General features: G+C 42.6%; 1 protein-coding gene across 6 annotated transcripts; it reads left to right on the top strand.

Annotated features, from left to right (window-relative positions):
- The first annotated feature begins 2,257 nt into the window (after nt 1-2,257).
- Nucleotides 2,258-14,696, top strand: aggf1 (angiogenic factor with G patch and FHA domains 1). 6 transcript variants are annotated; one of them, XM_038970981.1, is made up of 16 exons: nt 2,258-2,335; nt 2,422-2,483; nt 9,218-9,426; nt 9,539-9,638; nt 9,758-9,981; nt 10,250-10,381; nt 10,460-10,660; nt 11,562-11,991; nt 12,226-12,337; nt 12,511-12,562; nt 12,681-12,782; nt 12,898-13,069; nt 13,229-13,308; nt 13,636-13,763; nt 13,910-14,009; nt 14,237-14,696. In XM_038970981.1, exons 3-16 carry the CDS (start codon nt 9,226-9,228, stop codon nt 14,450-14,452), a joined length of 2,250 nt encoding a protein of 749 aa, XP_038826909.1. In that variant the 5' UTR covers nt 2,258-2,335; nt 2,422-2,483; nt 9,218-9,225; the 3' UTR covers nt 14,453-14,696. The 6 variants fall into 6 exon arrangements, with proteins under 6 accessions (XP_038826909.1, XP_038826913.1, XP_038826908.1 ...); XM_038970980.1 differs by having other exon boundaries at nt 2,297-2,483; XM_038970983.1 differs by lacking the exon at nt 11,562-11,991 and adding an exon at nt 11,084-11,153 and having other exon boundaries at nt 2,297-2,483.
- The last annotated feature ends 2,859 nt before the right edge of the window (nt 14,697-17,555 follow it).

Raw genomic sequence — 17,555 nt, 5'->3', positions numbered from 1 at the left:
ATGAATACTTATGTAAATGAGATATTTCTGTATTTAATTTTCAATAAATGTGGAAACATTTCTAAAAACATGTTTTCACTCTGTCATTATGGGCTATTGTGTGTAGACGGGTGAGAAAAAAAAATATTTAATCAATTTTGAACTCAAACAAAATGTGGAATAAGTCAAGGGGTATGAATACTTTCTGAAGGCACTGTATATATGTGTATGTATATATATATATATATATATAAACACTGTTTGGATTTAGGTCATCCCCGAAAAAAGCTCCAATGATTTCAATGGCAGAAAAATCCCTGCACAACATGTAACATTCAGCGATGCAGTTCTACACAGTGCCAAGTGTATCTGGACCACTGAAGCGTGGTGAATTAATTTGACTAGGAAACAGCATGCAGAATCCTGATTTAGGGAAACTAAAAGCTGTTTATGGAGTAACACCCATAATCTACACACTTCTGCTGTCTGGGCAGAAAACAGAGGGATTAACACCCCATAGTGTGGAGGACAGGCAGGGATTGAGGGAAAGATGGAAGTATGGAGGGAGGGAAAGAGCCAAAAGACACAGGGTTGGAAGGAGATAGGGAGGGATGGAGGAGTATGCACATGTGTGTGTGTCTGAGAGAGATAGAGAGAGACAGATAGAAGCCCATGTGGTAGGTACCTGGCTGTATGTATCTTGAAGCCCCTTGAACGTTCAGCAGCAATACAATAAGGTCATCACTACGCCTGGAATGAAAATACCAATTAAGGGAGTTGGAGTGCATTAAATCTAAAGGTTGTGCATGACATGAATCACTCATCATCACACTTCCAGTGTGTGTGTGTGTGTATGTGCTCTCCCCAGCCCTCTATGCTTCCTCCATTATCTCCACCTGTAAAATGAGTCAACTAATTAAGTCTGTATTTCCATTCAATTAGAAGACGGCTGACTTCTTCCTCTCAGGGAGTAACAGGAAGTCACATTCATTAGTGTGTGAAGCCCTATTCTGGCGGGATTAGTTTTACTGGGGGAAGTTGGGTGCACGAACACAAAACACCACATCCTTCATTTTAGTCCTGTGCGAATCTGCCATGTCAGTAATTTTCACATGGTGGGAGAGTAATAATTCCAGACAGAATAACCTACTGTTTTTCTGCTGACTTCAAGGTCCTCTGGTAATACTTATCCTGTGCAAATTGTCATCCCTGTGTTTTGAGGGGTATAACAGCATTTAACAGGTGCTGCTCAGTTTGGTAAGAACATGGGAACAAATTGATGCTTAAGACAAAGTGCTAATGCACTTGGCCTACAGATGAATGATATGTTGTCTTGTCTTTCCCAGTGCCTATTTCTCTTTTAAAACATTAAGAGGATAATATTATACCAAATACATCAGTTAATTAAATGTCTGCATACAGTTAGTTAATGGGTCTTGATATTATTTTGACTTTCTCCAAACTGAAAGCCAATATAAGGCTATGCCTAGACAAGTTGAAATATCTTCACGCTTAGAACAGCCTCCAGGCATAATGGTAAATTTTATATGAGAAAAATATATAACAGGAGGCAGTTTGGTAAAACTAATCCCATCAGACCATCCTCTGGAAAAACAGACATGCTGGGGTAATAATTACATAACCAACATTCTGGTAATACAAGTAGGTTGTGAATAGGGCTTATGACTCTTCATTAGGGGCCAGGCAGGATGTTACTGCTGCCGATACTTTGATTTAGAGGGAAAGTGTTCTTCACAGGTGTTAAGAAAAATAAGTGTGTCACTTTTAATGGAGTTTCTCACCTGTAGGCCCAGCCCACTTGGTGTTCATTTATACACACACACACACGTTGTGTAAATTTGTGTGATTTGTTGAAGTTGTTACTATGGAGACAACACCTAAAAAATAATTTCCTAATGTTTGGATTTCGAAACAGTCAAGAGCTGGAAAGCAATGCTTGGCAGAGTTTCCAAACAACACACACTGACCGCAAACATTTTGCTCACAATCTCTACAGCCATACTCATCATGACCCCTGCTGGTCTGTATGTGGAAGTATTTACTGACAGTAAATTGGGTGCAGTAGTATTTACATTTCTACAGCATAACATGTTTTGACTGATAATCGATACCATCACATATTTTTGAGATCACAAACCTCTGCGAAACATGCATTTTTTTTATTCAACCAGAGATAATGAGTTATTTCCAAATACTCGACCTATTCAAACTCCAAACCACGAGTGGCGCTCTCAGCCAGCGGTGGAATCTTGTACCGTGGATGATAGAATGACGTTTGTTGAAAAAATGGCGGCCACGGTCGAGGTGGATTGTAAACACATCAACTGTACCAATTGTAACTTTCTTTATTATCAACAAAACATGTAGTCGGGTGTGTCAGCAATGCATGGTGGTTACAAGATGTTTATGTTCAACTTTCAGGTTGATATTCTTGGCGGAGAGAAACGAGGACGTTCGTCCAAGCGAAGAAAGCAAACGAATCGGTAAGACCATCCACAGCTAACGTTAGTTAGTTAGCAATATGTTAGCAGATAGCTAACGCTAGCTTACCATATCAATGAATGAAGGAGCAAACTCTCATTTGAACTTACCATACTGGTTTTACCCTAGTTTGTCCTTATGCCGTTGGTAATTTGAGACAATACCTACAGCAAAATTCGGTCTGTGCGTGGCACTCACGATTTGTTCACACCTGAAGCATGCGTATTGCGTACATGGTGTTCACGCATGCGTCAGGTAAATTAAAATTACAGTTTATTCAACATTCTGGAAATACAAGGCACCTTTATTAAAAAGCAACGGATTAAAGTCTGGCCTGATAAGTTATTTAGGTCAGGAAGCCCACCAGACATTATGGTGATAACTAGGCTAGCTTTTCCATAGTAACTAGACCTACCCTAGCCCTTGATCATGACTCTCTGTTCCATTACATTACACATGCCATTGGATGATGGCGTCTACTGTAGGAGGGAGTTTTGTTAAGATCCCCTATGCTCTGTCTGAACATTAACATACATCGCTTGCGGTTACGGTTTTGGAAGCATTAGGCCCTTATCTTTCATATCAGCTCCAGCTCAGCATTCAACACAATAGTGCCCACAAAGCTAATCACTAAGCTAAGGACCCTGGGACTAAACACCTCCCTCTGCAACTGGATCCTGGTAAAAACACATGCCACGCTGATTGTCAACATGGGGGTCCCTCGGGGGTGCATGCTTAGTCCCCTCCTGTACTCCTTGTTCACCCACGACTGCATGGCCAAGCATGACTCCAACACCATCATTACGTTTTATGACGACACAACAGTGTTAGGCAATGATGAGACAGCCTATAGGGAGGAGATCAGAGACCTGGCAGTGTGGTGCCCAGACAACAACCTCTCCCTCAACGTGAGCAAGACAAAGGAGATGATCGTGGACTACAGCAAAAGAAGGGCCGAACATGTCCCCATTCACATCGACGGGGCTGTAGTGGAGCAGGTAGACTTTCAAGTTCCTTGGTGTACACATCACCAACAAACTATCATGGTCCAAACTAGGGTTGCAAAGGGTCAGAAACTTTCCAGAATTTTTCATGGGAAGTTAAGCCCTGGAATTTTGCTTAAATTCATCAAAGCATTTAGCTCATAACAGTGAAGCTTTTTTGCGGGATACACATACGGAAATTCTAGGTCTTGTGGCATATTTTGGTTAAACTATCCCCAATTCAATGGAATTGCAACCCTCTGCATGCACAGTTCATTCTTCCATCACATGTACAGCTGATTCTCAAGATCTTGCACACTAATGAGATGCTATTGAGCCCACACTGCTACACTGTCTTAACCAAGGAGTACATGCTTTCTGGTAAGTTTTGATTACAATACTGGGTGGGGTGAATATATTTTATATGACATCGATGATTTTCTGTTAACTAGTAAATAGTAGCCTACAGTTTAAATAATTTCTATCTTGTTAACAATTTCTGCTTTTTAGTATTTGCTACCATGTGGGTTTTAGCTTGCTTGAGCCTGCTAACTGAGGAGTGTTAATTCACCTGTTTCCATGCATGTTTCATTTTCAAACATTTATCTTACAAAGGAGTTGTTTAATCTAACTGCTTAACTATTTATCTGTACATGGAATTGTATTTGTTGTTTTTTTTACTCATTTTTTTCTCATCTTTACAGGAAAATGCAACGGGCACTATCTGATGTGTGGAGACATTTCACTGCAGCTAATGTAGAAGGAAAAGCTGTGTACATTTGCAAATACTGTGCCAAATCATATGTGAAGAATGCAACAAAGATGCAGATTAATCTGGCCAAGTGCATAAAGTTCCCTCAGCGCTCACAACAAGCAAACTCTGACAAAAGTCCCTCTACTTCTATTTGAGTTGAAAATAATGAATCAGACACCTTATCGATAGCAACAGCTCATGTTCCTCCTGGAATCAGAAGTTTTTTTGACTCAATGGAGGAACGTAGTCAGAGAAATGCTGATGAATGTCTTGCTTGAGCTGTGTATGCAACTGGTTCACCTCGGATGCTCACAGGCAATGTGTATTGGAAGAGAATTCTGAATGTTCTTCACCAAGCATACACCCCTCCAAACAGACATGCTTTATCTACTAATTTGCTGGATGCAGAGTTCAACAGAGGCTGATAGGTCTAAAGTGGAGGAGTCGTACCCTCACATCACACCGATTGGCTGTGCTGCTCATGCATTGAATCTGCTCCTCAAAGACATCATGGCAGTGAAAACAATGGATATACTCTACAAGAGAGCCAAGGAAATGATTAAGAATGCGAAGGGTCATCTAGTTATAGCAGCAATCTACCTCACCAAGCAAAGTGAGAAGAATAAGAGCACCACATTGAATCTGCCTAGCAACACCCATTGGGGTGCTGTTGTCATCATGTTTTTCAGTCTCTTGGAGGGGAAGGAGTCTCCAAGAAATGGCCATATCACAGTCTGCCGATATGGACAGCCTCATCAAGAGGATCCTCCTGGATGATGTATTTTGGGAGAGAGTGGTAAGCAGACTTAAACTCCTGAAACCTATAGCAGTAGCCATTGCACGGATTGAGGGAGACAATGCCATCCTGTCTGATGTTCAGACTCTGCTTGCAGATGTAAGAGAAGAAATCCGTTCTGCCCTGCCCAATTCACTGTTGCTCCAAGCAGAGGAAACTGCAGTTCTGAAATACATGAAAAAGGGTGAAGACTTCTGCCTGAAGCCCATACACGCCGCAGCGTACATGTTGGACCCCAAGTATGCTGGAAAGTGCATCCTGTCTGGTGCAGAGATCAACAAGGCCTATGGTGTCATCACTACCGTGTCTCGACAGCTTGGCCTGGATGTGGGCAAGGTTCTTGGCAGTCTGGAGTAGTACACTTCCAAGCAAGGGCTTTGGGATGGAGATGCAATATGGCAGTCGTGCCAACATATCTCATCAGCCACCTGGTGGAAGGGACTTTGTGGATCTGAGCCTCTTTCCCCTGTTGCCTCCATCCTCCAAATCCCACCAACATCAGCCGCCTGAGTGCAACTGGTTCTTGTTTTTTGAAGACACACACCAAAGCACGCAACAGGCTGACCAATACAAGGGTTGAAAAATGTCAAGTTCAATTCGTAACTAAATAGTTTTTTTTATATCTATTGGAAGGATTTAACCATATGCAATTATGTCTACTTATGATAAGGTAAAAGGATTATGTTTCGGTCTCCATATGATATGGTAAATACATTACTGTTCAAAAGGTTGGGGTCACTTAGAAATGTCCTTGTTTTTGAAAGAAAAGCAATTTTTTTGTCCATTAAAATAGCATCAAATTGATCAGAAATACAGTGTAGACATTGTTAATGTTGTAAATGACTGTTGTAGCTGGAAACTTCTGATTAAAAAAAAATAAAAAAAAAAATGTCTAATTAGGTAGGCGTACAGAGGCCCATTATCAGCAACCATCACTCCTGTGCTCCAATGGCACGTTGTGTTAGCTAATCCAAGCTTATCATTTAAAAGGCTAATTGATCATTAGAAAACCCTTTTGCAATTATGTTAGCACAGCTGAAAACTGTTGTGCTGATTTTTAAAGAAGCAATAATACTGTCCTTTAGACTAGTTGAGTATCTGAGGCATCAGCATTTGTGGGTTCGATTACAAGCTAAAAATGGCCAGAAACAAATAACTTTCTTCTGAAACTCGTCAGTCTATTACTGTTCTGAGAAATTAAGGCTATTCCATGCGAGAAATTGCCAAGAAACTGAAGATCTCATACAATGCTGTGTACTACTCCCTTCACAGAACAGTGCAAACTGGCCCTAACCAGGATAGAAAGAGTGGGAGGCCCCGGTGCACAACTGAGCAAGATTTCAAGTACATTAGTGTCTAGTTTGAGAAACAGACGCCTCACAAGTCCTCAACTGGCAGCTTCATTAAATTGTACCATGAAAAGCACCTGGCTCAACGTCAACAGTGAAGAGGCGACTCCGGGATGCTGGCCTTCTAGGCAGAGTTCCTCTGTGTTCTTTTGGCCATCTTTGCCCAACCCATCTTTTTTTTTTTTTTGGCTAGTCTGAGATTAGGCTTTTTCTTTTCAACTCTGCCTAGATGACCAGCATCCCGGAGTCGCCTCCAAACACACCAAGTCGAAACACACCAAGAAAGTTGTGAAGAGGGCACGACAATGCCTTTCCCCCTCAGGAGACTGAAAAGATTTGGCATGGGTCCCCAGATCCTCAAAAAGTTCTACAGCTGCACCATCGAGAGCGTCCTGACCGGTTGCATCACCGCCTGACTGGTACATCACTGGGGCCAAGCTTTCTGCCATCCAGGACCTATATATTAGGCGGTGTCAGAGGAAGGCCCAAAATATTGTCAGACTCCAGTCACCCAAGTCATAGACTGTTCTCTCTGCTATGGCATGGCAAGCGGTACCAGAGCGCCACGTTTAGGTTCAAAAGGCTCCTTAACAGCTTCTACCCCCAAGCCATAAGACAGCTTAACAATTAATCAAATGGCCACCCGGACTGCACCCATGCACATTGACTTGGTACCGGTACCCCATTTTTAAAGTTTATTTAGTAAATATTTTCTTAACTCTATTTTCTTAACGGCATTGTTGGTCAACTTCTTACGGCTGAAATCCCGTTAACGGGATTGATATGACAACAGCCAGTGAAAGTGCAGGGCGCCAAATTCAAACAACAGAATTCTCATAATTAAAATTCCTCAAACATACAAATATTATACATCATTTTAAAGATAAACTTGTTGTTAATCCCACCACAGTGTCCGATTTCAAAAAGGCTTTACGACGAAAGCACACCATCTGATTATGTTAGGTCAGCGCCTAGTCACAGAAAAACACAGACATTTTCCAGCCAAAGAGAGGAGTCACAAAAAGCAGAAAGAGATAAAATGAATCACTAACCTTTGATGATCTTCATCAGATGGCACTCATAGGACTTCATGTTACACAATACATGTATGTTTTGTTCGATAAAGTTAATATTTATATCCAAAAATCTCAGTTAACGCGCCACTGTAATGTTCAGTAATGTTTTGCCTCCAAAACATCCAGTGATTTTGCAGAGAGCCACATCAATTTACAGGAATACTCATCATAAATGTTGATGAAAATACAAGTGTTATGCATGGAATTAAAGATATACTTCTCCTTAATGCAACCGCTGTGTCAGATTTCAAAAAAGCTTTATGGCAAAAGTACAACATGCAATAATGTGATGACAGCGCTCAGGGACCAAAACAAGCCATACATATACCCGCCATGTTGTGGAGTCAACAAAAGTCAGAAATAGCATTATAAATATTCACTTACCTTTGATGATCTTCATCGGAATGCACTCCCAGGTATCCCAGTTCCACAATAAATGTTCGATAAAGTCCATAATTTATGTCCAAATACCTCCTTTTTGTCCGCGCGTTTAGTTCACAAATCCAAATTCACAAGGCGCGAGCACTAGGTCCAGACGAAAAGTCAAAACAGTTCCATTACAGTTCGTAGAAACATGTCAAACGATGTTTAGAATAGAACTTTAGGATGTTTTTATCATAAATCTTCAATAATGTTCCAACCGGACAATTCCTTGTCTTTAGAAATGAAAGGGAACGTAGCTCGCTCTCACGGCCGTGCGCCTGACTTAGCTCATGGCATTCTGCCAGACCCCTTAGTCAAACAGCTCTTATTCGCTCCCCCTTCACAGTAGAAGCCTGAAACAAGGTTCTTAAGACGGTTGACATCTAGTGGAAGCCTTAGGAAGTGCAGTCAGACCAAATTTACACTGTATCTTGGATAGGCAAAGACTTGAAAACCTACAAACCTCAGATTTCCCACTTCCTGGTTGGATTTTTTCTGAGGTTTTTGCCTGCCATATGAGTTCTGTTATACCCACAGACATCATTCACACCGTTTTAGAAACTTCAGAGTGTTTTCTATCCAAATCTACGAATAATATGCATATCTTAGCCTCTGGGCCTGAGTAGCATGCAGTTTACTCTGGGCACGCTTATCATCCGAACGTGAAAATAGCGCCCCCAGCCATAAGAAGTTAAGGGCTCGTAAGTAAATATTTTACGGTAAGGTCTAGACCTATTGTATTCGGCGCATGTGTCAAAAAATAATTTGATTTGATATCATCGAGAAATCTTTTTACATTTTTTTTTATGAAAGGTTAAATTGATACACACCTTGATAGGGTTAGTGTTCCCACACGGCCATATCTCCATGTTACAGCGCATTTTTACGGAAAACAGACGGCAGACGAGGCGATACCTGTGCTAATTAGCTATCTAGTATGCCCCGAACACCTTTGTGTAAGCGTAACTCGGGAAGTGTAGCGGAAGTGTAGTTTTGTCAGATGGAGATACCCTTAGCTGTATGGATCTGCCAAAACTGCTACAGTAACTAACTTTTTTCTTTTTAGGATTCTTTCTCGCTGACGAAAGATAAGGGCATTATGTTTCGAAAGCCGTATCGCAAGCGATGGTTATTGACGTTTCTAAACCATAAAACACAATATAGGAATTGTAGTTCACATGAAGCAGTTGTGGGCGAGGCTAATGGCCGAGATCTGTAGGGAGAAGGCAGAATGCTGCCTAGAGTTTGAGAGTTGTCCTATCCTTTAATGCATACCAATATAACAAATAATAAAGCTAGCATATTATGGTTATAGCAATCACTTTACACGTTGTAACCCTGTGTGTCAATGACAGACGGAAGTATGGCGACAAATGGAGAGAAGGCGAGTGGAGGAGAGGAGGGGTCGGATTCCGAGGTGGCTGAGCTTCGCCAGAAAGTAGAGTCGCTAAAGCAAGAACTGAAAAGCTGCACAAAAGAACTGACCAAATTACAGAAACAACTGACCAAGTCTGAGAGGCTTCAGAAAAGCACATTAGGCTACAATGAAGACTTGAGGAAACAGGTAGCTACCAAGAACAATCTAGCCATCATTAAATAAGTATATGATATGCACAAATGAGTTAGTTTCCAACTTACGGTACTACTTTTTTCCTTGACATGATTTGATACAATAGGTCAACAAGCTTAGTGCAGAGATTCATGAACGAAAGAAAAAGGCGAAAGAGAGAGCTGAAGCTGAGACACAGACAGAGGAATATACCTGGTCAGAAACTGGTGAGCAATTTAACCACCACCCATTCCCAGGACCAGCAGTTTGGGATCGATCCAAATGAATAATTTGATTTTAAGTTGCTCCACTTACAGATACATTGATCCTTCTGTGTTATTTGCAGATTATTACAACTACTACTATGGAGGAGGCTACTACCAGGGTGATGGTGTGGCTACAGACACCCAGGGGACCGTGACACCTGAGGGGCAGGAAGCCACTGATGCCTCAGAGATGACAAATGCAGAATCAACCACTGACACAGCTACAGACATGACGACAGACACCGCCACAGTGATGATTACAGAGGTGTCTGTAGAGGGTGGTATTGCTGCCGCTCAACCAGAGGCGAGTTTGATTACCGTCCCTCCACTCATTCTAGTCTGACTGAGGACAGTGAGGTGTCTCGTCTTCCAAAAGACTACCTTTTTTTGTGCTGATCTTCCTAACATGTGACCACAATCACTCCTTCATGGGCCGTGGCTAAAGAAGACTATTAGAAACATGATCATGATGTCTATTTGGAAGAGCACAAGAAATACTAGAAGGTTGATGACCGACACAGTGCAAAAATGGTTTGGGAACTTTCTTTCTTTACTTGTGTTTGTTCCAGCAGGAAGTGGATACGGGCTCCATAGCTGACATGCTGAGAGCCACAGCTGAGCAGGCCATGACACAGACTGGCTTTGTGTTTGATGAGACCACAGGGATGTACTACGACCACAGCACTGGCTTTTACTACGACTCGGTACTAAACCACCCACACACGATAACTATGTCATTATTTAACACTCTTTTTAATTGCTTCACTGTCTCCCTCCCCTAGGCCAGTCAGTTGTACTATGATAACAACACAGGGATGTACTACTACTACGATGCAGAGAGTGGCAAGTACCAGTTCCACTCCAGGATAGAGGTTCCTACTGTACAGCCTGTCTCAGAGACCAGCCAGGTGAAAAAGAGCCTAGACAAGAAAGGAAGGAAGTGGAAGAAAGTTCCAGAGAGAACCGCCCGTCAGGATGATAAGGTAGGTGACCGTACCAGAGATGAACCAGAAACACTACAAGAGAATTACAGCAAATTCATTTTTTTAAATAATGATTAAGAAGGGTTTAATTGATATGTTTTAACTAGCTAAACATTTCTCATTGTTGTATACAACTGACCTGTTATCCTTACTGTTTTTGATTTGTGCTGAGACATGAGGCTCCTGAAGCATCTCACCTTCAGTAGTTTAGAGATTGTAATGGACTTCTTAGGATCCATTTTAACCATGATCTATGTGGTCTCAGTTGTCAAATACTTGCAGGGGTGATTTTAGACTTTCTGCAGCAGCTATAGTTTTGTTTTTTTCTGCTGTAGAGTCAGATTAATTTTTGTCAAGTACAGGGTTTTGGCTATTGTTTGCAGCTGCTGTTTAGTTGACTGAATGCTATTCCTCTGGTCATAGGTAGAAGACGTGACTAACTCACTGGCTAACATGAAGATTTCCTATTTCTGGAACTCAGCTTCCCGTAGAGGTACACGTCTCACACAGATACTTAGAACAATTCTTTAACAGCAGAAAGACCCCCATGCAGACATGAGGTATAGCCAACACAGCTTTGGTTTAAAAAAAAGTCAGGTTTCAGAGCTCAGGGATTTGGCAGCTTAGTCTAGTCAAGAGTACGTTTTTGAGGATCACTTTCATTGTATTGCAGCTTGAGTCAATAAATTGACTTGGCTGTGATGCAGTACAGGCCTACTGTCTTTGAGAACTGAGACCCATATCCAAAAAGGACCCCAAAACAATACAGGGAGGTTTTGATGAAGAGAGCTCACTGTCCAAATTCCTAGAAAGCCTCTTATGTCCCGTGTCTGCCAAGGGAGTTCTCTGGAGATGCTTCAGGTGCATCCTCCCCTCTGATTTATTGCCTGTCTGCCGACAGGGCCTTGTAAAGGAGGAGCTGGACCTTGATGAGTGGGTGGAGCGGCGAATCCCCAAGAGGGGCGCAGGCTCGCGCAGGCAGAGGGGGCGGTCTCTTACTCCAGATGCTCCTCTGCAAAAAAAAATCTCCTTGAAGACTCGCCAGGCGAAGAGCGCCGAACGCTCGTTGAAGAGGAAGAAGAGGAAAGATGGTTTGCGCTCCGATGATGCGAGCAGCTCGAGGAGGAGGAAGAAGAAGAAGGCTAAATCAGATAAACTCATCAAGAAAAAGAAGGCTAAAGCAGCGTCTGCGTCGCGGAGTGATGACTCGAGTGGGAACAATGATCCTGAGGAGGGGGAGATCACGGAGTCGGAGGGAGAATGGAAGTCTACCTCTTCCTCCCCTCCTCCCACCAAATACAGCTCAGAGTCAGAGATAGAGAGTCAGGAAGGTGAGAGGCGAGGACGGACACAGTTTAGAGTTATTCAGCCTGTCAGCTTTCTATGCACTTTTCGCTGGGGTTTCTTTAAAGGTGAAGGCAGAATGAAACAAAGCACTGTGTCAAAAGTCTAACATCACCTGATATTTGTTCATCTGTTTTCCTAAATGTTTCCTGTAGTTAAAATATTGCTCAGCAGAATTGCCATGTCAGTGAATGTGATATTGTGTGTATGTGTGTCCCCAGTTGCTGAGAAGGTGTGGCCGCCCTGTGTGAGGGTGACAGTGGTCAGATCTCCAGTGTTACAGACAGGAACACTTTTCATCATCACAGCTGACTCTCCAGCCACCATTGGCAGGTCAGTACAGCGCTGTAGACTCTGCTTTGTTTCGATTGAATGGCCCATGCGTGGTCAGTTTGTCTATTTAACCACCAGGGGGAATGAGAGCTCAGATCATTATTTCTGAAATGGAAGTTTAAACTACCTGTGGCATTTTGAGGTACTGTTTTAACATAAGTCTATCTTTTCAGGGAGAAGGATATGAACCATGCCATTAGTATATCTGAAATGGGAGTCAGTAAGGTATGACAACTTATTTAATTTATTTGTTAGATTCTGCTACATGCATTAGTAGTCTGCAGGCCATCAAATTAAATCTTAGTGGTATTGATGGGTTCTATATATTTTATTTAAATCCCAGCTCCATGCAGAGGTGTACTTTGACCAGGACCAACAGTGCTACATGCTAGTGGACCAGGGAAGCCAGAACGGAACTGTCCTCAATGGCAACCGAATCCTACAGGTGGGTCAGACACGCACTCACTCACTCACTCACTCACACACACACACACACACACACACACACACACCTTGGTTGGAAAGTGAAGTAGTAACAGTATTGTTTTCCCTCCCATCAGCCCAACGCTAAGTGTGACCCTTGCCCTCTGACCCATGGGGATGAGGTGAAGATGGGAGAGACTGTTCTGTCCTTCCACATCCACGCAGGGACAGACACCTGTGACGGCTGTGAACCTGGACAGGTTATGGCTCACCTCAGCAAACACCAGAGGAACCAACCACTACAGGCCGGTAGAGAACAACCTGATTAATTTGCGGACACTAATGTGTTGCATCCGTCTTTGTACGTTGTCTGTATAAGACCGAACACTAATGCAATGCTCACACACCTAGCTACCCATGCCACACACACGGCCCAGTCTCTAACTAGCCAGATGTGTTATTCCTCAGGTCCAGCTCCAACCAAAGAGGACAAGGAGCTGCTCCGACAGAAAGAACTGAAACAGATGAAGGTTAAATATGGCCTGAAGGTAAGTGACTGGTTCTCCACCACCACTACAACTTCATCTGTTGTCCCCGTCTGCTGTTTTATTACTGTTGAATAAGGTCCATTGGTAATCCTTTGTTGGAAATGTCCTTGTCAATCAGATCTCCACCTAACATCTCTGTGTATACAAAGATGTTATCTGCCAGAAGTTTTCATCCAATTAAACTGTTCTGTTTTTGCTCAAGCAAGTCTTGTTGAAATGTAAGTTGCTGAGCAGTCCCATAGTTTACCTTCTTTCCTTATCACTAACAGCAGTGAGTATATTACCTTGTTTAGTAAGTGTCTCCTTTGTCTCCCTCTGTCCCAACAGAGCGCTGAGTATGAGGAGGATAAAGCCCTGAGGAACCCCAGGTATGTGGACCGGGCCGAGTCTCGCCGTCAGACCGTGGGCAGCGAGGGAGTCTTTCAACGGGATGACGCACCCGCCTCTGTACACGTGTACGTAGCCATCTGATTGGTTGAGTCATTGCAAGTGTGTGTGTGCCACGTATGCAATGTATGTAGTAAGAACTAGTGGTTCCCACATCCTAGACTGATCTGAAGTTGTCTTGTCTCTTTTTGTACTTGTTTCCCTCCTTGTCCAGTGAGATCAGTGAAGTCAACAAGGGAAGGAAGATGTTGGAGAAGATGGGCTGGAAGAAAGGAGAAGGCCTGGGCAAAGATGGAGCTGGAATGAAAGACCCGGTAATCTTAACATTTCCCCCTTTCTATTGGGGTTCTCCTAGTATTCCCAGTTTTCAGAGATGGGAGTTTTCCTACAGTTTTTAACTAGGGATTAATGAATAGCTATAGTTTTAAATTGACCGAACCTCAAACCAGTATCCTCCACCTGTTGTGATTTCATCCCAGTTCTTTCTCACTTTACTCACACATCTGATCTGATGTTTCCTACCGTTCTGGTTTTCCCGTAGATCCAGTTGAAGATCCGGAAGTCCCAGTCAGGCTTTGGGGCAGGAGCTGCTGTGTCGGTGGACGAGGCTGGGTCTCTGAGTAGGACCAAGACCCAAAGGAACTGGGAGAAGGCCAGGGAGCGGTTTAATGACACATGCCAGACAGAGACACCCACAGTCAAGAAGGAGCAGAGCCCAGCACCCAAACCTTGGGTTAAAGGAGAAGTGGCTGAGTGACATCCAATGTTTCTATTCTATATCTCAGAAAGGCCAGTCGCCCAATCCACCATGGAGAAGTGGGTAATTGACTGCAGACAGAAAGACAGGGTGGTCTAATTGCATTATCTTTACTGACTGAATCCACTTCTTGGAATGAGGATGGAGTGGAGTGAGTATGGTGCTGGTACTCAGATTTTATTCCAACCTGCAATAAAGTGGCATAGCGCCATCTGTCCAGTCATTCAGAACTGTGCAGTGTGAACATTAAATGTGTGGGGGTTTTATTTTCTCTTTATTTAACTAGGCAAGTCCGTTAAGAACAAATTCTTAATTTCAATGACTGCCTAGGAACAGTGGGTTAAAGGCCTTGTTCAGAACGACAGCTGTTTACCTTGTCAGCTCGGGGATTCAATCTTGCAACCTTTCGATTACTAGTCAAACGCTCTAACCACTAGGCTACCTGCTGCCCAAGAGAGGGATGGGGCAGAAGCAGAATTGGGTTCGGCACAATTTTTTAAAATGTTATTACATTTTTTAATATGCTAAAGAAAGTTGTTCCTGCAAATGTGTGACATGTCTTACTCTTGAAGAAAAACTAATGTAAAGCAACAACAGTTTTTTGAGCAGCCTGTGATATCCACCGAAACTTTTGTCTGCAGTACAAAAGGTCATTATTTTAGGCCTTTATTTAATTTGACATGACAATAAATTTAAAAAAGTGAATCAACTCCTTATTTCAGGGGTTGAAGAGCATGCTAGCTAGATAACTAATATAAAAGCACGTGCACTTTTCCATGGCCATAACAAGCACCAACTTCAAATCCGGCGGCACTAGGACTGCATGGACGTACTTCGGTTGCACGCCTAGAAGCGGACCCGAAAAAGTTCCTCTGAAGTTTAACTGACTTCAAAATCGGTAATTTCTCGGGTCCCCGGCCATCCATTCCTCAACTCGATGGAGACAACGACCGAGAACCGCGGATGCATTTTCGCGCTGTTCTAGACCGAAATTAATAATCCCAACGTTTTACCACTCGCAAAGAACATAACCCAGGTTCAAGAAATGAGTCGGATTTCGACAGTAGAAAGTGAATTGTCCAATGGACCACAAAAGGTAAGGCAACTTGAGTTATTAATGATGAAGAGAACACTATGTAGTACAAGTACACTATTCCAACACTACAACTTGATTAGGCCATTTTTATCATGCGACTTCAACCCATGACTAGGGATTTTTATACAGGCCTACCACGAATTGCCCTTGAAAAGAAACTTGCCTGATATGACCTAGACAGTAATTTGGTGACTTTATGTATAGTATTTTATCTAATGTTATTTAGCCTATTTTACTATAGGCATCCATATGCATCATTTACATAGACAAAGCTCCATATGACTGGATTGACGAATTAATCTGTCATGATGGGAAGAATTGTTCCCCTTGGCCTGATTTGGTGTTATACACTGTAGCCTATGAGAAGTGTTTTGCGGGAGATTGCAGCTGAACTAATTATTGGTGCAGAGAGGGGACCCTTAGGCTTGAAGATTATAGGGTGGCTTGAAGTTAAATGCCCCCCAGGGTTAAACGCCCCCCTCCTGTAATTCTCACAGAAACCACTTTGTCACCCAAGAAAATGTCAACACTTTCACTGGATTGGTCAACAAAAAATGTAATCTGTCTCATCTCAACTCTTTAAATCAGTCCAACAAAACGATTGTGCTACATTGATCTATATACAGTACCAGTCAAAAGGTTGGACACACCTACTCATTCAAGGATAATCAACACTATGAAATAACACATATGGAATCATGTAGTAACCAAAAAGTGTTTATATTTGAGATTCTTCAAAGTAGCCACCTTGATGACAGCATTGCACACTCTTGGCACTTGCCTAGTTAAATAAAGGTAAAATGTTTTTTGTTTTTTTACCTCAACCAGCTTCATGAGGTAGTCACCTGGAATGCATTTCACTTAACAGGTGTTCCTTGTTAAAAGTTAATTTGTGGAATTTATTTTCTTAATGCGTTTGAGCCAATCAGTTGTGTTGTGACAAGGTAGGGGTGGTATACATTAGATAGCCCTATTTGGTAAAAGACCAAGTCCATATTATGGCAAGAACAGCTCAAATAAGCAAAGTGAAATGACAGTCCAAAACATGAAGGTCAGTCAATCCGGAAAATTTCAAGAACTTTGAAAGTTTCTTCAAGTGCAGTCGCAAAAACCATCAAGTGCTATGATGAAACTGACTCTCATGAGGACCGTCATAGGAAAGGTTGACCCAGAATTACCTCTGCTACTGAGGATAAGTTCATTAGAGTTACCAGCCTCAGAAATTGCAGCACAAATAAATGCTTCACAGAGTTCAAGTAACAGACATCTCAACATCAACTGTTCAGATGAGACTGTGTGAATCAGGCCTTCATGGTCAAATTGCTGCAAGGAAACCACTACTAAAGGACACCAATAAGAAGAAGAGACTTGCTTGGACCAAGAAACACGAGCAATCGACATTAGATCGGTGGAAATTTGTCCTTTGGTCTGGAGTCCAAATTGGAGATTTTTGGTTCCTACTGCCGTGTCTTTGTGAAATGCGGTGTGGGTGAACGGATGATCTCTGCATGTGTATTTCCCACCGTAAAGCATGGAGGGGGAAGTGTTATGGTGTGGGGGTCATTTGCTGGTGACACTGTCCGTGAATTATTTAGAATTCAAGGCACACTTAACCAGCATTGCTACCACACCATTCTGCAGTGATATGCCATCTCATGTGGTTTGTGCTTAGTGGGACTATCATTTGTTTTTCAACAAGACAATGACCCAAAACACCTCCAGGCTGTGTAAGGGCTGTTTTACCAAGAAGGGGGAGTGATGGAGTGCTGCATTAGATGACCTGGCCACAATCCCCCGACCTCAACCAAATTGAGATGGTTTGGGATGAGTCGTACCGCAGAGTGAAGGAAAAGCAGCCAACAAGTGCTCAGCATATGTGGGAACTCCTTCAAGAGTCGTACCACAGTCGTATTGTTGGAAAAGCATTCTAGGTGAAGCTGGTTGAGAGAATTCCAAGAGTGTGCAAAGCTGTCATCATGGCAAAAGGTGGCTATTTGAAGAATCTCA

Source organism: Salvelinus namaycush, chromosome 31 (assembly GCF_016432855.1).
Source record: "Salvelinus namaycush isolate Seneca chromosome 31, SaNama_1.0, whole genome shotgun sequence".
In the NCBI taxonomy this organism is placed as follows: domain Eukaryota; kingdom Metazoa; phylum Chordata; class Actinopteri; order Salmoniformes; family Salmonidae; genus Salvelinus; species Salvelinus namaycush.
Note: the sequence above shows the minus strand (reverse complement) of the source record. Positions and strands in the feature narration are given on the sequence as shown.